At 36.9% G+C, this 22,285-nt stretch overlaps 2 protein-coding genes and 1 long non-coding RNA gene across 3 annotated transcripts; 1 reads left to right on the top strand and 2 right to left on the bottom strand.

Annotated features, from left to right (window-relative positions):
- Positions 1-2,971: 2,971 nt before the first annotated feature.
- On the top strand, positions 2,972-6,691 carry LOC122577478. Its single transcript, XR_006320328.1, has 3 exons — positions 2,972-4,346; positions 4,471-5,231; positions 5,340-6,691. It is a non-coding gene; the product is annotated as an uncharacterized LOC122577478 (long non-coding RNA).
- Positions 6,692-11,994: 5,303 nt separating this feature from the next.
- On the bottom strand, positions 11,995-16,586 carry LOC122577477 (phospholipase B1, membrane-associated-like). Its single transcript, XM_043748803.1, has 7 exons — positions 16,350-16,586; positions 15,244-15,348; positions 14,602-14,813; positions 14,301-14,477; positions 13,548-13,846; positions 12,432-12,610; positions 11,995-12,351 (listed from the first exon to the last, which is right to left on the bottom strand). Exons 1-7 carry the CDS (start codon positions 16,477-16,479, stop codon positions 12,209-12,211), a joined length of 1,245 nt encoding a protein of 414 aa, XP_043604738.1. The 5' UTR covers positions 16,480-16,586; the 3' UTR covers positions 11,995-12,208.
- Positions 16,587-21,125: 4,539 nt separating this feature from the next.
- LOC122577479 (putative fatty acyl-CoA reductase CG5065) lies at positions 21,126-22,283 on the bottom strand (the record flags this gene model as incomplete). The annotated part of the gene is made up of 3 exons (XM_043748804.1): positions 21,126-21,740; positions 21,812-22,066; positions 22,159-22,283. Coding segments are annotated over 3 exons (459 nt in total), but the record flags the coding sequence as incomplete, so codon positions are not given.
- Positions 22,284-22,285: the final 2 nt, after the last annotated feature.

The raw sequence follows: 22,285 nt of genomic DNA, 5'->3' as shown, positions 1-22,285 counted from the left end.
TTTCTAGCTGAAGAAGGTCCCAGCTTATTTGTGAGGCTTCATATTTTATATGTCGCCGAGCACTTGGACTCTCAGTCCCCCTTTATGTTTCTCTTTCTTTCACAATATTCTTTTCTACGTTTGCCACGTTTAACGCTTTATCGTCATTGGCTTCAGGAATATAATCGTTTCTACTTCTATTTTACTCTCTAATTGCTGAATTTAAGTCACGAATTTGTTGTAATTATTGCAGATTTTCGGCATATGATTTATTTACTTAGTAAGTGATTAGAGAAAGGAATTGTAGATGCTGTATGTATTTATTTCAAAAAGCTGGAAGAATGCGGGCAACGCCATAGTTGGTCGGTCGAGTAATGCAATCTGATCCGAACTCAAATATCGATAAGGCAATACTAATGCAGCAGTGAAATTTGATCACGGTTTAAATTTCTTTAAAATTAAATGAAAATAAGACCAAATACAGCGATATACTAGAAATCACATTTACTTATTGATGAAACAAGGGAAAGGAAGTTGCTATCATTTGTTAAACAAACCGTCTTCTTCATCGATATCCGAATCATATGAAAGCTGTATCTGCATAAGGAGCACATATATTCCACTTGTGTGCGATTATACTATTTTCATCCAGTGAAAGTAATCGAAAATAATCATTTACGGGGAATTCACGTGATCGACACGAACATCACTGAAGAGCGAGAGCTTTGTCGAAGTAAACATTCCCCCACTCTTTGCCGAAAAACAACAGTGCTGATAACACGAAAGCGGAAATCGTTGCAAATCCAATTCATTAAATATTATGGAATACGGTGCAAATTTTTATTCTATGATAGTGCCGTCATTAATCTATCCCAAGTTTCATCAGTCATTACTTTCAAGTTACTCTATCGGAAGTGTCCTATCACGCGTCGGTTCATATACAGGGTGTTCGGCTATGTTCTTTAATTATTGACAGTGAGAAATCGGTCGAAATATCTCAGTGCGCGGTCTGTGTTGCAATTCTCAACTACTAGGTGACAATCAGTCAGGTTGCAACTGATCGGTTGATATCGCGAACCGTGAACGCTATTAACGCTCAAGGTGGAGGTAGATTAATGGAGGTAGGAGTAATGTTATGTGTAATTGATTTATTTGCACTATATAATATAACACGAAGAGTATGACGCTCGGATGAAGGCTATTTTAAAGCTCTTTGAAGATGCTTTGCCTGGTCCTTATATACTAACTCTCCGTCCCGTGGTTTGCCTTCTTACCATCGTTTTTGGTGAGTTGGGAATCTATTCCTTCCTATTTTCTCTTGCGTTGCCGATTGATACCAGCACATGATAACTTTAGAGCGTACCCATCGATCACTTAGTGTGTTAATTAGCCTTTTGATGAGGTCCGTATCGTAAAGTTTACAACTTGGGAGGTAGGGAAATCGGACTTTTCCAAAAAAGGCAGACGTGTATGGAGGCAAAGGATTAGAGAAAATATTAATCCTCTCTACTCAGAAATTCCATAAAGCAGTTTTCAATATGCCGGTATAGAATTCAATGAGTAAGCAGGATTAACATATAATCTACGATTTTTCTTATAAAACGTCTCGCAGGATAGTTTACGTCTGCGAATACCATAACCTTATTCTCTACGACTTGTACGAGGTAAGCCACTACCCATGCATCGTTCGATTTGGAATCGCTCTGCACTCTGTTGCTCAAGCTAACCTGCTTTCGTCTCTGTAAGGAGAGTTGCCCCCTCACATATTTCGACCGATGTTTAATTGTCTACAACTAAAAAAGAAAGCCAAATACGTAACCTTCTTGTTCAGGATTTTCATGTTATTTTGGTTCCAAGAATCACTGCTAAATTTTGTTACACTCATAACCGAACAGTCTGTAGATCCGTTAGAAATTTGGTATTAAAAGTATCGAGCCACTAGGTTATTAACACAGTGCATCTTCAGCAATCGTCTTGGAAAAAAGATTAGCGGCTGTAGATAATTTTTGTCTATTTGAGTCAGAGGCTAATATCTATTGAGTAGTTCGTCATTAAAAGCAAAAACCGTGTAATTTTGGTGAGAGGCATATGTGAATACGAGTTTTGGGATTTCTGTGTTTCAAAATTCAGTGCATTTGAAACTTTCTTATTAATTGATCTAAGTCACAGATAAATGTAACAGCTTCGTACAATTGAAATATGACGTTGTTTACTTTATCCTTAACGAGAGATTTCTCGCAATGATAGAAACGTAGAGGCGCATGAGTCAGAGAACAATGCGAATCGAGAGCGGCTCATGTTGTTATTTTGCCTCGGGACATTGACACCGTCTTGTCGTACGACATCGCCGCTACGTGCAACTGTATTCTATATTTAAAAATACTTTTAAATACATTTGACAGTACAAGTATCAACTCGTTTCGTTATTGTATAAACCAACACGTAAAGTCCATCACAGAAAATAATTAACTTTTAATTGTCTAATAGACTTCTGAGAATACCAAGTCTTGTTCGTTCTTTTTGTTATATTTTTATCTTCTGAGAAATGTACCTCCAAATGTATCTTCTGAGAGTCTTCGTCGAAATATCTTACACAACCAGTCTTTGATGCATTTGTAATCATGATCATTTTTTCTCATGAGAAATAAAACTATTGAGATATGTATAATTTTCTGTGCTGGACTAGGTTAGATGCGTAGTGGAGATACTTGTAAGTGAGCATCAGTGTGTGGAAGTGTGTGTGTGCGTGGCGTCTCGAAAACAGATGAATGTAAACAGTTCAGTCAGTTAACAGTCGAGTATGGAAGAAAGTGCTGAGACGCGTGCAAGTGTGCATCGATGAATATCTTAGAAATCGTCCATAAAATAAATATATAATTATTCTAATATTAATTCCAAGTGCAAATTTAGCGTTTCTATAACATTATTTCGGTTAACAAGATCCATAATTCTCAACAGACACTTGTCATGTCGATCATCTTGGACCATTGCCTTCTACGAAGAAAAGTTACCGGCATATCTTCGTAGTGATTGATGCCTTTACGAAGTTCGTTTGGTTGTATTCCACAAAGTCAACAAGTTCTGCGGAGGTTATTAGTCGCTTGAGGAAGCGGTCTGTGAGTTTTGGGAATCCGAGAAGAATTATCTCCGATCGCGGGACGGCATTCATGGCTGGCGCCTTTGAGGACTATTGTAATGAGGAAGGTATACAGCACGTTCGGAATGCAACCGGATATCCGCGGGCAAACGGTCAAGTGGAAAGAATGAACCGGATGATTATTCTCTTACTGACGAAGTTGTCTGCGCCAACACCAAACGAGTGGTACTTGAACGCAACAAGCTCCAGCAGAAGTACGAACGTTACCCCGTTCCAGCTGTTGTTTGGAACGCGGATAAGAAAGCAGAGCGATCCGCAGATCAGGCAGTTGGTCGAAGACGAGTGGGCCGTGATGTTCCAGGAGGACCGAGATCAGTTGTGGCGTAGAAGCAAAGAGACGGATCGGGGAGATTCAAGTTAAAAACAGGCGAGCGTTTAACAAGAGACGTAAGAAGACGACAACATACAAGACGGGGGATCTGGTGCCGATCGAGAGGACGCAGGGCGGTCTTGGGCTAAAGCTGCATTCGAAGTCCCTTGGGTCGTACCGCGTTGTGGAAGTTTTGCGAAATGACCGTTACATGGTGCAAAACGACCTTCACGGCGGCTGATCATATGAAACGGTGGGACATTGTTGGAGTTAGTGATGCAAGTGAAACTAGTGATGATGAACACATCTGAGGGCAGATGTGATTGTCAGAATGGCCGAGTGTATTATCGTGGAAGAAAGGCCTAAGAGGTGAACTATCGGGCGAACTATAAACAATGTCGCGAGAAAGCCGAAGTGCCGACAGGCCCAACAATGTATCGTTTGTCCTTCAATCGAATAGTTTCGCGGAAAAGGCAGTTGCGGAACACGTGCGTGGTGGGGCTAAGACAAAAGACAAAGAGATGCTAAGGGACAAAGACGAATTAACAGACAGTGTTAGTTGAGAAGTCAGAGAGTGTAAATCGAGAAGTCAGGGAGTGCGAATTGCGTTGTCCACAGTGTGTTGCTAGTATTGTCGAGAAAGTGCGGTCCGCGTGAGGGATCCGTGCTGAGTTGCAAATTAACTATCTAGTTTCCTTAATTATAATATGTTATTGTGATTAGTTCACGTTAAACAACCATCGTTTCCTGTTTAACTAATATCTGTTTAATTCATTTATTGTAAATAAACTAATTGTAGTAAAGATCCTACAAAATAGAGTATACTATGTGTAGGACAACTTATGACATCGCTGGCTCAAGCAAATTTAAGAACGTCTGCTTCCTGTTTGGTGTTTACGGGTAATTCTTCATTTTATATATTCCATTTTTTCCTACAGTTTAACCAAAAGATTGATAAAATGTTTTTAGTCGACGACTATTTTCGTTAAAACTTCTTAAATTTTATTTCTTTTCATTATTTTAGACAATTTAATGATTATTGTCGAAGATCCAAAACTATGTGAAGAAATGCATCAATACAAAGTCATAAACAAAAACTAAACACTATATATTGAAAGTTAGCGCCTTAATGAAGCATTTTATTGATGCCGATTACGTGTAGTTAGGACCACGGTCATGTAAACAGTTCTTGACACGCATATACCGATAGCATAGAAGAAATGGTCCGAAAGTTGTGTTGTGATAAAGGAAAACAAGAAGGGCATTCTACGTATGCGTGGCACGCTATGAATGTTACAGACAGAGACATTAGTACTTTATTCGTCTCCGCCTGCCTCGTAAGAACGAGGCCGAAACTGTAAAACCGTTCCATGTTCTCTGATTTCGATGATTTGTGAAGCTCAACATTTTAAACAATTTTTTCTTCCATATGTAAACGGTAGATGGGCCATGGTTTCCGAGAAATTCGCAAAAGCTGTGGGTACAACTGCAGTGTACTTTCGCTGATAATTGTGTTTCTACGGTAGCGCACGCAGCATTGGCTACCAGCGGCCGAATCTATCACTCGCTCTCTCTTTGTCTTGACGAACGAGGCTGGGACGAGCTTGGGTAAACTTCAGTACACAGTTGCATATGAGATACTCTAAGATATGTCTGTTATGATTCAATCAGAAGCGAATGTCGTCAATGTATTGGGTTTGGGTTTAGACTACTTCTTTCAATCTGGCCAGAGCGAGACGACCTGCAGCGCTAGCGTGAAGTAATAACAAACTAATTATAAAAATGGTAGGTGAATGAATAATTGTAATGTAATTCTAGTTAAATGGAATTGTAATAATGATATATAGATATTTGTTATATAATAAATGTAATAAAATAAATATTAACTTTTAGGGTTGACCTTAGTGCGAGCGTGTATCTGTAATTAGGTTTGTGATTATTAAATAGGAATGGGACTATGTGTATTTTCGACCAATCGCGGGGAGACGCGTTCGCGAGATATCACGTCAACGGGAGTCGTAAATTCCCGCTACGATTATAATAATCGACACCACGATTTGATCGATCTTCTCTGAGGAACAAATGTTAAAGTTCATTTTGACATTTACGTTTACTAAGAAAAATATCCTACTATCGATGAAGCAGGAGAAAATTGTAGGTATATCAGAATACCGGGATAACGGAAGACTTTTACATGTAGGGAAAAGGTTAATCAACGATACGGTTTACAGTGACTAAGTGAACTTGATGAGCAAGAACTTAATATTGCGACGTTTAAATCCGTATCAAAGGTCAAATCGGCTGTGCATATTTGCCAATGTGTTTATATATAGTACGTTGTGTTAAGAAATGTTAAGTTGGTATGATCGCTAGTTCCTACAAGCTAAGTTGGTACGACTTGTAACGACGCTCTTCTGTCTCAGGAGTTGACCACGTGTTAATTATCTAAGTGGATCCGGTGTGTTTAGACGTTTTGTACGAGGTGGCGAAATATAGAAAGTAAAATAGAATCTGTGTGAATCAATTAAATGTCGAACTCAAAAAGCTATTTAATAACACGTTGTTCGATCAATCGGCGAATACAAGACAAATCTTACAATTTTAAAGTGGTTATGCACTTCAAATATCTATGTCTCTTGGCGAAATTTTTATCATTGGATGCTGCTTAGGTTGTAACTACGCTTATGGACTATATGATGAATGCAGTAATACCTCAATCAACAAATGCCAGCTTTTGGACTCGCGAAAAACCACATGCAATAATTCGAAAGATTTATTCAAGAATGAAATTATGCGCCAGCAACAATGACATGTGCATTATATTTGCGATTTTTACGTTTACGACTTCGTAGAAAATTTAAAGCAGTACACAGTTAAAGCAAAGGCGTAAACTCTATCTATTTCATACACGATTGCTCACGATTTATGTTATAGTCGACCACTTTGTCAATTTTTGAATGAAACATTTGTATTATAGCGGACAGAATGCAGACCCGTTGCTCATAGAGCATCCCGTTCTCCATATTCGACACTAGTGGACTTTGCTCACAATAAAATGAAAACTGCGTGTAATTTATAAAATATAAAAGTCATAATGCTTGTTAGTTTCAATAAATTCTCGAACGATAGCGTAGATGGTTACTACTTAACAAACTTAAACTGCGATAATATCCATCGAGATAACGATCTACAGTGAGATCCGTTATAACGAGACGTGATAAAGTGCACGCGTACCGAGCGAAAATTCAAAGAAGATTTTCTTGAAAACAAAGCGTCAAACGAAAAATTTTTATTCTATATTTTCGACTTCTTTTTTCGCGTAGAATAACCCCTTTCCGCTTGTACCACTGGTTACCAACCACCTTGTATATCAAAAATATTATCGGATCATTAATTACTACAGTAGTTTAAATGAAGTTACTGAATTCTCAAACATTTATTTTGTTATCGTCTTCTTTACAAATTTCTCATTGATTATATCTGCACCACAACTTGTTACATTTTTAATCACGCAACGAATCTCATTCGCGGTAGCAGGCTTATTTTTAGTAGATGATAATCCTTCTTCTGCTATTACGATACCTCTGCAAGTGTATGACATTTGTTTGTTATATTTTCGTCGGAATCATCACGTGTCGACATGAAGAGTATTGGCCCCGCCCTTCCTTCAGATTAATGCCTTCCACAGAATTCACAGGGATGAGAAATAAACAAACAGATATTACAGGAAAATAGACACAAAAGAAAACACATAACAACCGATGAAGAGAAACACAAGGCAGCTAATTGTTCCATGACACACTTGGTGGATATCGGCTATAAACACGTGCGCGTGGTTCAGTGTCCGGGTGCATAGTCCATTTAAAAATAACCTATGCTAATTAAAATGCCGAGCGCATACGATTAAAAATATATTGAGGTGGATTCACCGCCACGCGCAGTGAAGATAGACTTGTTCGACCGCTTCGCGAAGTGACGCGTTCGCGGTAGTAAATTCTTGTTACTTAAATGATACTTGAGGAATTTAAAGACCTTGATTGTAAAAAATGCTAAAATTTATGACGGTTCGTAGGATTATTGCATGTCCAAATAAGGATGTTAGACATCTGGTGATCATCTTGACCGATAGATGGAGTATGGTTTATGTGAAGGGTCCAAATAAGGATGTTAGACATCTGGTGATCATCTTGACCGATGGATGGAGTATGGTTTATGTGAAGGGACACGGGACGTAACAGTATTTAATGGTAGATTCGCAAGTATTCAGCGACTTCATGATTGTAAGTGCGCGAGTCAACGCGGCTCACCAAATTATACTTATTGCAATATATGTAATTTTGTGCATTACTCCAGATCGACCACGCAGTAGTGATACACTTATGTGTGTGTGAGTATGTGCGTGCGCAGCGTCTCGTAGAACAAAAGAATGTCACTGTTTTGTATACATGGTATAAAAGTAAGACCAGAAGAGTGCTGAAACACGTGTAATGGGTATCCATGAACATCTTGTAAATCACACATTAAATAAATACAAAACTATTTTATTATCATCCCTGCATGTAATTAAAATGTTTCTACATATTTATTTCGGCGATTACGATCCACAATTCTCAACAATACTGCTGCCCGTTCTTCATCTCATTGGAAAATTTAGATTTTTGAAGATGCAACGGTTGAAACTATCTCAGTGTTCGAATTTCAAAATGCCAATGGCGGCTTCGAAACGGAAAATAATTACCAATCGCCGTTGATTGCCTTGACAATTCGGATTCGGATTATTGCTAAGCCTTTGAACGGTGAAACACTGACGAAACCAGCGGCGAAACACCGCTAGAATCATCGAAACACGGGGATCAGTGATCGACTGCTGATGATATGAAAACGACCACGACAGCTTACGATTATTTGAGCAAAAACAGTTATTGCCTCGAATTTTACAATCTTTTTTTATATTTTATAATTTTTTATATTTTATTTTATAATTTTTATAATTGTTGTATAATTTTACAATTAGAACAATTAAATATGATATTGGCAGTAGCACAAATTTTTTCCATAGCTGTATCTGCAAACATACTGAATAGTACTTTTCACTGTTCCAAAAATCTTTTGACAAATTCTGATTGAGCTTTTTTTTCATGGAGGAAACTTTCATAGGAACCCCGCGCCCTCCGGGGTGACGGAGCCCCAGACACGGAGCGCGGCATTGACGCATCACATGCCGCTTTCATGTCTCAGCGAAGGTTCTCCGCCTCTTCGTCGACGCTTGTCTCCTCTGTATGGCGTCCCAGTTCCAGGCCGCGACAATGGCTGCTGCCTGGAACATCTCGTTGTCTCTATCCTTGAGGCACCATCTTGCTGGCGGGCGGGAACGTTTCGTTCCTCTAATGCCGCGGGCCTCTCTCACGGGCATTGTCTCGGGGCCGACCTCCATGAACATATACAGGTGGTCTGAGAGAGTCTCCACCCCTTCAGCTACTCTCCAGCCTGAGACCCGCCGGAAGGCATTGGGGGTACCCCATGTGATATCGACGACGGAACACCCTCTCGATGCCACGCATGTGCTGGTCCGCATGAGGAGCCCGAGGTCCACAGCCCAGTCTGACAGCACCCAGCCACGAGCATCTGTCCTTGTGTTCCCCCATTGCGAGGAGTGAGCATTAAAGTCTCCCAGGATCTGACGTGAAAGGTATCGTCTCACGCAATCGCCAACCCCATCCAGGAACTCCTCAAACGCGACCAGGCCACTGTTCGGGGTGACATATACGCTCACCACCACCATCCCAGCCCACTTGATCGCGGCATACCCCTTGGCCTGTTCGAACAGGATCCCTGCGGCGGATGTGCCCGGTGCTGACGTCCACGTCATAGCGACTAAGCCGTCCAGGTTTCTGGGTTAACTGGGGTAACTGGGTCCGACTCAGTTAGGGGTATCTAGTAGGTGATAGGGCTCGGCTATCACTGCCAGGGCAATCCTGCTCTCTCTTATCGTCTGGAAGAGCAGGTCTTGTGCCCGTTCCGATCGCCCCAAGTTGGTCTGGAGGAGCCGCATGAATCTACTTTGCTAAGTCCATATCCATGGCCGCCTCCCGGCCATCTGCCTCACTCGTGATTGTTTCCTCTATTTGCGGTAGATTTCTCGCGTTGTCGCCCTGTCTCCTGTCCGCAGTAGGCTCCCGAATCCGGCTCGTCTCTTTAGCTTTCGGCGGAACGCATGCCGCCCCTCCCATTCTGTGGGTGGCGGGCGCACCAAGCGACTCACGTGGCGGGCACCTGGGCACGGAAATTCTGACTGAGCTAACCAGCTTGTTGCATACGATCGAAGCACTTTCTAGCGCGCTGCTTCCACAAAATTCTGCGTGCTTTCTAGTAGACTTTGTCTTTGTACATTTCTTGCAAAATAGCAACGAATTAAATGTAAAAGCTGCTCAACACTTATCGGAAAAGGTTCGCATACATGATGAGCAATTAAACGCATGCAGTGGCAAATAGATGGGAAGACAGCACTTCCATATTATCTCGCAATAAGCATAAATTAATGAGTTCTGTCTCTCTAGCTTACCATTTGTGTTATCCACGGAAATGCCAGCTACGTTCCTCCTATAATGGTTATATTTCTGCCATAAACGCAGAAGGTACCTGTTACGTCTGACGACACTCTACCTAGACCAGGTCACACACCGCGGGCGGGATGGCAACCAGATGTCGGCACGTCCTTATCTCGTCCCTCAATAGTCTTAAGAACCGACCATAAATCTTAGGACATTCTAGAAGGTCAGTCAGACCGAACAAATATCTCTAAACTAAATCGGTATCTAAAGGCTATTGTTTATGGCAAAAAGATACTGAAAGTTCGTTTTGCTCACGTACGATACTTTACACTAGCAACTATCTATCGAGGGCGCCTAAGACCCTTCCTAGTCCATCAACCTTCTTGTATCCAATCAGGAACAAGTCTACTGCCCTCACTTTTCCTAACCAAAATCGTCATGAACAAATCAGCTTTCTCGCGTCTTTAGACACACCCATCACTAGCTTTCCTCCGACACAACATCGCCACTTTAACTTACTTATTCTTCACCGTTAGAATAGTCAACACGTCATTACCGAGTTTCATACCTCAAATCAATCACTTACTTAACTTATACATACGCATCAGTGTAACTATCTTCTATATAAAGTTGTTGGAATAAACATTAATTTATACCTGTTAATTCAGTGTAAATTCAGTTGAACCACCCCTATTGTCGTAATAGAAATCAGGGGATCGATCATTTCGTGGCGTCGATTATCTAATCGTAACGGGAATTTACGACTCCCGTTGACCTGCCTTCTCGCGATCGCGTCTCTCCGCGAATGGTCGAAGAAACAAGAAATGTTCGACCTTTTTAAAGTCATATGTTTGACACACTATATCGGTGTGTGGTAATGTCATTTGTGTCATTTGAATATAATGGTTGAACGAAGTGAAGCTTCTACTGTGTTCCTCAATATATAAACAAAACCCCAATTTTGGTTTCTTAATATTTTTATGAAAAATCCAGATTGCATAAATGAGTTACACGCTTGTCCTTCCTAGATTTTAAAGCATAGCCATTTGGCTCTACTACTTTCTTCATTTTATTAATATAATTTATCTTCTAGATAACTTATTATTTTCTACTAGTACACGAAGTACTCTCCTCTGGCGGTAGAAAACTGAAAAATTCTAGTAGACAGTAAAATGTTTCGAAATTTTATCGGAAATAAGCAATAAAGTAAACAATAAACTAAATGAACTGGGATTTGTAGAAGAACAACTACCGATGTTTGGGCTGTCTCACTTTGTGCTATTATAAACAATTTTCCTTAATGCATTCAACCAAAACAGAGAAAGTGGTGATGATGTTTTAAAGTAAAGTAGCCTAATCCATCGTAGAACAGTAATTTAATTAGAGAAACTCGAATTTTCTTTTAACTTTTGTTCGCCTCCTCACGTAATAATAAATAATAATATCAGTAGAAGTAATAATAATAATTGGAAATATAAATTTATATTTTATAAACTATTTTACAGATAGTTGTTGTATTTGGAAATACTATTAGAATAGTTGTACGAACTTTTCCATTTGCAATATTATTTTCAACAATACAAAATGGAATAGTATGGTTTGTATTATTTATAACTATTAATAATATGCATTGTTAATAATATGGCTAACTGCTGAGGAAATTTATTTTTCCGCAAAGCTGAACAATTTTTACTTCGCTGAATAATAATTTCGTAACTAATTTTTTCCTTATCGCGATAGTAATGAAGAGGAACAAAACAAACAAGCAACGATGAAAGAATAGAAAACGGAAGACAAATAAATATCTGAAAATCACATTGAATATCTCTCAAGCATTCCCAGTCATTCATCGTTCGAAATTTAAAAATTCGTCGACTCTACACTCCTTTCTTTCTAAAATCGTGAAATCATATATGAAAGTACTTAGCATAGACGTTTCATAAAAGCGCTGATAAAGATTAGTGTGAGATATAAAGTAAAAAAGGCAGCTATGAATGCGAATGTGAAATACATAAAGTTCAGGCTGAGATCATATGCAATAACAGAGATATCTGAACAGATATACTTTATCGAATTAAGAAATAATTATTAGTTATAATTACGTATATGATATATTAACAAAATTCGATTGTGTATTAAAATGACACTTTGATTCTAAATTGATGGTTCACGATTTTAATCTTGAAATCAAATCACAGATACGTCTTCAGTTTAGAAAAACTTGTGCGAGTTTTCACGTGTCATCAAGAATGGTCTTTCCGAAGTAGGACACAAAAATCTTTCGTATAATGGGGTCCAAGCAGAAGATTTGTTGCCAACTGGTTCTAACAAATTGTTCCACAGATTATTTGCCACTTGATACACATGAAAGAATTTTCGTTTGATTATTAGTATAAAAGTCATGGTATTACACACGCTCCTCCATTATACTTACATATTGCATTAGATTTTTGGCTTAGGTGAAAGCAATCAACAGAAAAATACGATAAATCGGCGAATCCATCCTTGGCAAGCGGTATCTTCGTGTGTTTAAGTGTTGGTAAAATTACAACAGCGAAGTTATTTCTATGAAATTCTGGATAATTGGCGATTTCTTCTTCCAACTCTTGCCACCTAAAAAATTTGGGCAAGATTGTATCAGCATATTCCTCATATGCATCATAGAATCGATGTCGGTATCTAAAACCTATCAGAGAAATATAGCGATGTCGGTTTATTCGAATCATCTAAGCTGCTGAGATTCACAACATCTCAGTCTTGAACTTTGTACAGAATAATCAAACTTGTTATACACACACACGTGTATTGTCAGACAAAATTAATTTTTCACGTATAATGTAGGTCTAGCAAGGGAAAATATCAAAAACGAGGAACTGATTCGAATAACCATAGGGCAATAGGGCAGTGTTACTTGAGTCAACGAAAAAGTATAAGAACTGAAGAAATACAGCAAAATAACTTTCAGAAATAAGTAATGCACGCAAACTGTCAAATTACAAATGAGGATACTATCATTAAAAAAATCTTTCTCTGATGACTAGATGAGGTTTTCCTAAATACGCGATATATTTCACCGTATATCATGCCACTAATAACGAGTCAAATAGTCTATTTCGAAATGTAGATCGTTGAAAAATTCTTCGTGTCCGAATTTCGCGAAATGTAAGATAAATGTGACTTTTATCTTCATCAAATTTAACTAATATCGTAAGTACAAAGCCGAAATAATAAAAATATGTATGCATATGGATTTAATGTCCATCAAAATTAATCGATTTAAATTAAAGTAGAAAACTGAAAGCAACTAGAGTTAACTAGTTATAGATTTGGAAACGTACCAGTTGTTGAAGATAATTTTAACATGAAATTCTACCGTCGAATAAGTTAAATGGCGGTCAACCTGTGTCATTTTATACTGAAATTTTGCAATAAAATTGATCACAATTATCTANATAATAATATTGTAAATGTTGCAATATGAAATAAATATTGTACTCGTTTAAGCATGAGGTACCCAAAAAGCTTCGACAATTCCCTGAATTATACGAACCTCTCCATTATTTTATAATACTCCTGTCTTTGATCTCTGAATTGCAAAGCGAACAAACATGAACATTCAATGGTAGTGGTTATATAGCATTTCAAAGACTTCTTTCCTTGAAGCGCAGCAACGAATTCCTTTAAGTGGGGCATTATATGAATAGTGACAAAAGTCCTGGGTAAATTATCTCTTAATATCGTAAGAGTATTAATTAAATCAGTTTTGTGATTATCCAAAACAGACCACGGAGAAGGAAGTTCGCATATATCGTCACAAAAATCATTGTGCCCGATGAATAAAGAGATCAACTATAAAACATAGAAACCTTATTATTTGAACAGTGAAATAAAAAATGAAACTAACTGAAAAAGACTTGTTGTCCAATTTGATATTTGCTCGAAACACTTTTGATTTTCACTGGTAACTCGGAAATCCCCTAACACAAAACAAATATCCGTAATTTTTAAAATTATTTCAATGAAACTTAAATGAAATAATTATCTTTTTGTTTATTCCACAACGAATATATGAAAACTATGTATAATTTTCATATATTTCTAAAAATATTTCGACTCATTTTCAGCCTTGATAAACATAGTAGTATCTACTACGACACTACTGGCAATAATGTTGCTAATATTATGGATTTGAAAGAAATCGCAAGCAGGCGAAATAATTTGTGAAATTCACTGCTAATATATATTACAGAATGATAATATTAATTTCCCGTTATTATCTCATTACTTTACCTAAAATACGAACCTTCCAATGTCTCTTTATATTTATCCTCGGATCATTTCTCATTTTATTGACTAGATGTTTGGCCATAAATGGCATATCTCTGGACATTGCACCGATCTCAGCGACGTTTAACTGCGAAGCTGATTGAATAGTCAGAGATTCTCCAAGTGCATAGCCCAATAATTTCGGGTTAAATTCCTAATTATAAAAAGAGCCGACTATGAAAGCGTTAGTCTCTTTTATGATTACTAAGTCGTACAAAGCATGATTATATAATTTATGTACGTGATCAATTTTTGAGCAAAGAATTTGAGTAACGTACTTTAAAAATATTGGGAAGCGTCAAGTATGTTCGCCAAGTTCCTTCACCACCAATGCTCGCTGACACGCCTCTGCTTTCAACGAGCAGCTCCAATAAATTAGTTGCGAAAATTCCAGCACCGGCTGTCAAAGAATCGCCCATCGCGGCAATAACATCTATGTCGCCTGGTCTCAAACGATGAACCGACTCGGGAACTTTGGGAGACCTACCACCTAAAGGGATTAGTATAAAAGATTTAGAATACTCGGTTCCTGGAATTATATCGAGCGATAGCAACAAATCCTAACAATTGTACCGCGCTACGGTAATGAATCCATTATTCATTTATTTAAATTTAATGTCAACTTAAAAATATGGCGATAAAGCAATTAATTGGAGATAAAAGGACCTGCCATGTTTGAATAATTGTTCTATCGATTGAATAAATATCGATCGCGAAAAATGACAATACTATAAAGAGATTAGAAATAAACTTAAAAGCATATTAACATTTCTGCGCGTTTAATTAATTTAAATTTTCAAAGCGGAACACTCTCCCTGCGATATAAATTAGGAGTGATTTTGGAAAAGCGAATGCGAAGGAATAATATTTCAGGATGATTTCGTTTTTTCGATAAAAATGATAAATAAAAATTCAACTACCTGTAACGTTGCAAGGAAATGGAACGTCTGATGGGACCTGTATTTGAAGTTTGCTTTCATTTCGCGCTGATTGCGAGAGTGATCCCTCATCGTGCTTTCTTGCTCCTAGAAAATACGTTTCATTAGGTCATACGATTCAGTCGTTACGATCCGGATGAAGTTCATTTTGTGATTTCACTTACACAAACATGGAATCAAATCTATTTTCAGTAATGCGAAAATCACGAGAACTCCTATTTGGCTACTAATATAACTTCGTTTAGAAACTAGGAAACTATATCTGTAAATTCAGTTTCTTATAAATTGAGTTATGCCGCGGACAAACTTGGTCGTTTCATGGATTACTTTCCATATAAATTGCTTTTTGAGAGAGTCACCCAAAAGGAAACATATTACACATGACAATTTTCACAATAGTGATAAAGGTACATCGCTTCATTTGGGATCAATAACGTTGGAACTTTGCATATCATTTTCTTTGAAAAATTTCTTTTATTTAACATCCATATTATACGATAAATATAACGTGATTTTCAGTATCTGAATTAATATCCATCTTACCTCGTAGATATTGTAAAAAGAGTAATATTAATCCCAGGATTAAAACAGCGAGATTTATGGTAAGATTTATTACCATAAATGTAATAGCCAAATAAATAGAAATGAATATCGAATGAACCTATAATATTCTAAACTATGGTGTGTAAAGTATGAAATATCGTACAGCACTAAAAACAAATTTATTACATATGACGATCAAATCTACGTAATCGATGATGGAGTATTAACAAATGAGTAATTTACACTTTTACCATTGCATCCTTAAACAATATTGAAACGCTTAATTTTCTCGCGCTAGGAAATTTCTGGTAACATCCAGGATCATCGATCATCTTCCGTGATGCAACTCTGCCCTAAACGGGCCGTAAACTTTCTGCACATTGTATATCTATATAACGAGGATTGTGTACGCTTTTTCTAAAATACCGCATTTTTTCTTTTGCGCCGTTTTAAAAACACATTAGTTGCGAATTACACATCATTCCCTTTTATATATCGTAGGAAATGGTCACTATGGAAAATAATCACATTAAGCAAACACATACCGATACTTTGGAAAAGCCAGCTACGAAACTGCCGATAATAGTGCAAAGTTATTGGCGAATCTAAAATCTTCCTTTGAGACGCCGTCAGCACGCATAATTGTAACAAAAGGTACAAACGAAGCTTGCCCATCGCGCGTCTTGTTCGACCAACTAACGAAGTGACGAGATACCCGCGAAAACTCGTACTTTCTATCCGGCTATAACTTTATAACAATACTAAATTTATTCAAGGTGGTATCCTTCTTTTCCCTCCCAAAGGTTGTCACGATCTGAGATAAGTGTACTTGTTAAACGGCACAAAAGGCTGCGCTGGCTGCTGCGCACATGCATCATTTCGGAATCTTAATTTTGCTGTAGCCGGTTTTCACGATGAGATGCAATGATCGCTATGAAGGTTGTCCTGGCTGTGATATATTTCGGAGAAATCGTTACCGAAAGTGACGTTGGATTTATGCAAGATCCGCCAATGTATCTCACGCCCTTGTCAATCAAGTACAAGACAAGTCGATGAAACATTTAAAGTTTCGCCATGACGAACGATTATTCATACCTGTTTTCGTCACTAACATAACGTACATAATCACTTAAGTACGATGTCTGATGTCGAGCCACGAAAATGAAACACTTGAAATAATTATTCCACACTTTTTCGCGGATTTAGTATCGTGGTGCAAGATGTAACATCATATATATGTACTCTCCGTATTATTTGCATAATGAACATACATATGCATCATTAATTTTCAATGAAAAGTAATACATCAATGATAATTGAAAATAGAAATATTTTGAGCGTTCAATAATATTTCTACCATTATTGCGAAATATTGTCCGTGACGACAATAAAAATGACAGTGTTTTGGCCATAAATCGAAATGGCAATTGCAAATGATGTTTCTTATGCGTAATTCTTCCAACTGTCGATGCTGGACACCGGATGCTACGCGACGAATGCAAAAATTCTTGAATACACGCGCATGGTATATATTTTAATCGAAGCGTATAAGCGCAGTAGTTCGCTATAGACATCTGCGCTTTTCTGCAAGTAGAATATTCTACAACTATAACTGGCAACAAGATATACTCATTTCCAGTACAGAAACAATGAATGGAATAACGAGTTGGAGTTGTGAATAAGATTTCATTCGTGCAGAATACATTTGTTAATTATTGATTTAATAGCAATATCAAGTACATTAATTAATTACTGACTTTTTTATCTGCAATATATTTCGCTTTTATATTATCGGAGGGAAAAAACCTGAAGCGTAACTCTTCCACATATTTTGCAACTTTTATAACACGCCAAATCTATATTGAATTTATCGAGACCTGATGACCTTCGGGACGCTTATTCATTACGAAACTTGTTTCAAACGTACACACATACATACGTACACGCCTACTACATACGTGCATACACCGAGAGACCAGGAAAGTTGTACGATTTCTCATAAAAGTATTTGAACACCCTTCAAGATGAAGTAACTTTTTGAAAAATGGCCCAAACGACCTCTAAAAGGTGGCGTGTAAAAGAATTTTGGAAGAATTGCAATTTGTCGAAATCGAGAGGGAAATAACAAAATAACAATAATCGCTTCTTACAGCTTTTTAATCTGAACCTGTCATGAATATTTTAAATACATATATACATATATACGCATGCTGAAAGTTTTATCGAAATCGATTGATGCAGAAAAAAGAGACAGTATCAAAAAATATAAGAATCTTCAGATTTATTACAGTTATAGCCCTAAACTCCTAAAGATGCTGCAATTTTCACCATTTTTAATCGTTTATAGCTCGCAACAACGTTAATCGATTTCGATGGTCCTCAGCATTTACATAACGAAACGAGTACATATTTTGTACTAAAAATATGTTTGTCCACTATAAGCTAGCAAGTATTTAGTATGCTCCTCACTGATTTCAATACCTTTGAAATATGTTGTCAAGGTCGTTATTTCGAACAACTTTCTTGTACATATAACGGGTGCTCGGTCTTAGTTTTCGAGTTACATAAAAGTATCATTATGGCGTTGCCAACTACTTGACAAATTTCCCGCTATAGTTCTCGCTAAAGACACATACGCGAATGCAATTTATCTCTTTGATTGAAAGTATAGAAATCAGGATAGATATAAAAAGCAGAATGTTTGCAAATTTGAATGTAGGCTAAAAATAAGTACACCAATGTAGAGAAAGGAATTGTAGGCGCTGTATGTATTTATCTTCAAAAGTTGAAAGAATGCGGGCAACGCCATAATTGGCGTTACATGAAATTCAAGGTTTAGTCCAGTGTACGGCATTGGATGATCCGTAATTATTCCTGCTACCTTCGCACTTAATGCATCAAGGCTTTGGACGGTCGATTAATTTAATCTGATCGTGTAAGCGGATTACCTCGCGCACGGGGATATTTCGGCTAATTTGTAATTGTCGATGACTAAAGAACAAAGCCGAGAATGCAACTTTTTTTTATTCTTGATCTTAAGTTAATTCGAGATTCAAGAATCACACTTTAAATTATTTCACATCTATAATTGCATTATAGCACCCTGTAAATTGACAGCAAACGCATGTCTGGTGACATTTGTCAACAAATTCTAGGTTTTTATGCATAGATTTGAATTTAGTCTCTAGAATACACTCAAAAATAATATATTTCAGATGTGATGTCAAACATGTGGTGTGACATGTGATATGTCATAACCTCTACGTATGCAACACTATTAGAAGGAGAAAACCAAGTTAATAAAGACTGGTGCCCGAGAAACCAAGTTTGGTCAAAAAGTTAAAGCACCAACAATAATAAGATAAAACTGCCATGTACGTGTTTGGCAATTTAAGAAGCACCACGGAAGATAAGGAATTCGAAATTTGTTTAGAGCGTCGATAGAAACCTAACATCCGATAGCCAACGACTTTTGCTCACTTAATTTCTCGGGAACTGACGAATTTATAACGTTTTACAACAGTACATGATTTCACGTGCAAGGTCATTGAATTCATTCCAGCAATCTTAATAATACGTACTGAGAAAAAAAATATTTATGTGGTTCCATGCTGCGATGAGAAAATATTTCTGCCATTGGAATTATCGCGCGATATTGTTATTCTCAAAGTTGTCTATCTCGGATAGACAAATAGATATGAACTTTTTCGTAGAACCATACAATTAAATAGGTTCTTATACCGTGGAAAGCAATAGGTTCTTGTCTATACTAGCGTGTAACCAAACAGGCCGGACCCACAATTTTATAGAATATTGTATATGGTAGCGTGTGTCATCTTCAGTACCTAGCCGCATTGTGCACTACTAGTCCGGGAACAACCAGAACCATAAACTTGAACGCTCTCATTCCTTCTCTAATACTACTAAAGTACTCGAAAAATACAACTGCTGATCAAATATCTCCTCTCTGGAGGCATACAAGTATGCACATACGCAAGAATGCTGTTAGTTTCCATTGATTCTTCTTTAATAAGTATTTTATCGAGTGAACGTCGTTTATGAGTAGAGAACGCTGAAATGAGTGTCGAATTTCCAAGTCGGTGTGACAGTCACATCGGGCCACAAAGATGCAAAAGGTACTTTATCTACTCTTATGTTGCCTATGTTTGTATCTACCTATATGACTTACCGTCGTTATCATCTGACTATGTTCTCTTTTTACCCGATAGGGGGCACCGTTTTATCTTTCCTTTCGTATTAATTTTTCTCGTATTATCGTACCGATCTGCCGTCTCTCTTGATGTGTTTCATATTCATCGTTTATCGCTGTAATTTCTTATTTCTCTGAACAGTTTTAACTTGCTTACATACTGCCTTTTCTCTTACTTTCTTTCTGTATCTTTACTTTCTCGGATTAATCACTTCTTCTTCTTACCCTCTTAGTACTACTTCATCTTTTCCATTAAACCATGAAAACTAAAATTTTATCTTTCCTCCCTTATTAACTCGAGTTATTTCTACGCTTATCAGCTCGTGACCCCCAATTGTAAAAATAAATTCAATCTTTTTCTATTTAAATAGAGATACAAATAGTTTTTTTCAAATATACAAGGTATAAGTATTTCATGTTTGGGGGAAAATATTTCTTTCAATTATAAAGGAAATATTTGTTTAATACTAGAAAAAAAACATTTGTTTTCTGTATATAAGAGAAATATTTATACGAATAGTTTAGCCTCCAGACCGTAAAAACTGTGCTTACTATTCATATCTCTTCATTCACACGCATATCCCTAAATTGACCCTTATTTTCTATTAAATGGAACGAAATATTTATTTTATATTAAAATTAAAATGTCTTTCACTTTTCTTTAGATATTGAGTGAATGCATATACAATATTATTGCTATTAGGGTATGAAACGAGTATCGAAATTTGTGGGAAGTATAAAAAGGATGTCGAAACTTCCGTGCGATATCCTTTTTATACAATACTAGTTTGGTATCAATTCGAAAAGGATCAATATCGATAAAGGATACCATTGCTTTCGATATATATTGATAACAGATTGAAATGATTTTATGTGAATTCATGTTCTATTAATCAGTTGTTAATTTCAATGATTATATATATATTAAAATATTACTTCCGATATAGTATTAATATTATGTGAAATTAAATATGTATTGTATATAATTACTCTGTCTACAAACATACGAATCTTCCAATGTTTCTTTATATCTATCTTCGGGTCCTCCTTTATTTTACTCACCAGATGTCGCCATGAGTGTCATATCTTTAGACATAATTCCAGGTTCAGCGACGTTTAACTGCGCAGTTGGATCAATACTTATAGCGTCTCCAAGTGAATAACCTACTAATTTAGGATTGAATTCCTGCATATAAGAAAATCGGACTATGAAAGATTTCAGTATTCGGATTTATAGCGATAACACAAATCATATGCGTAAACAATGGAAATATAAGAAATGAACAAACTTTAAGAATATTCGGAAGAATCAGGTACTGTCTCCAAGTTCCTTAACCGCCGATACTGTCTACTATGTCTCTATTTTAAACATTCACTTTGAACGTATAAATCGGAGTAACAGTACTACTTATTATGTGGGGTAACATTTTATTCAGCTCTGACTGTCACGTCTGCTCCCTATTTCGTCGATGGTGTCTATACCTTAACTCCGACTGGTCAAAGAACTACAAGGTTTGTGAACAAACAATTCAGAAACCAAAGAGAGCATTCAGAAATACATTATTGTGAAAGATATTTATTTTCTATTATCATTGTTTATAGCTATTTATATTGTCTTTCAAAGACAAAAAGGTAACGTTCAAATAGTCAGTATACAAAATATAATATTATCCATAACAAAGTTATTATACCCGATATTTTTGTGATCTGATCTATCCAGTACAACCTAAAATAACCGAAAATGTATGTATTTATATTAATTCCTATTTTTTTATACGAAGATACTTTTATATGCACCTTGATAACCGTTGTTGTGCTGTTGAATTAAAGTCTTCCTTCAGAATAAATTTCCTCATTCCCATCAGGTAAATTGCAACGTACTTCTCCCAATCCATATCCCGTAAATCTAGTCTGACCATATCGCTGTCCTTCAACATTTTCACTTTTCTCACCAAACCGGAACAGTTATCCCTTTGGAAAGTCCATTCGTGCAGAGCGAAATATGCTGTCATTGTAAACAGCTTATTGCCATTTTGGAGAAGTTTCATCATTCTAAAATATCAGTTTTACTTTTATTATAGATGGAAACAAAGATTCTCCCAGAAAGATTGTTCTCGTTGTTGGACGATCGATTGAATACTCACATTGGTTTACTACCTCGGAGTCTTAAAAAGATATCTATGGCGAACGCAGGCAAAACATAAGGAATTACAGCCAGAACGTTGAAAATATATTTATTAGTTGTCATTGGACAACCCGGGTACCATAGCG

This window comes from Bombus pyrosoma, unplaced genomic scaffold (genome assembly GCF_014825855.1).
Source record: "Bombus pyrosoma isolate SC7728 unplaced genomic scaffold, ASM1482585v1 HiC_scaffold_4717, whole genome shotgun sequence".
NCBI lineage: Eukaryota > Metazoa > Arthropoda > Insecta > Hymenoptera > Apidae > Bombus > Bombus pyrosoma.
Note: the sequence above shows the minus strand (reverse complement) of the source record. Positions and strands in the feature narration are given on the sequence as shown.

Excerpts from the sequence above, each read along its gene's own strand:
- LOC122577477 (XM_043748803.1), bottom strand. The coding sequence starts at position 16,479 with ATGGGCAAGCTTCGTTTGTACCTTTTGTTACAATTATGCGTGCTGACG. Across the intron at positions 13,847-14,300 it reads ATATAAAGAGACATTGGAAG|TTGATCTCTTTATTCATCGG; the intron begins GTTCGTATTTTA and ends TATGTTTTATAG. Across the intron at positions 12,611-13,547 it reads TATTATAAAATAATGGAGAG|GTGGCAAGAGTTGGAAGAAG; the intron begins GTTCGTATAATT and ends CAAATTTTTTAG.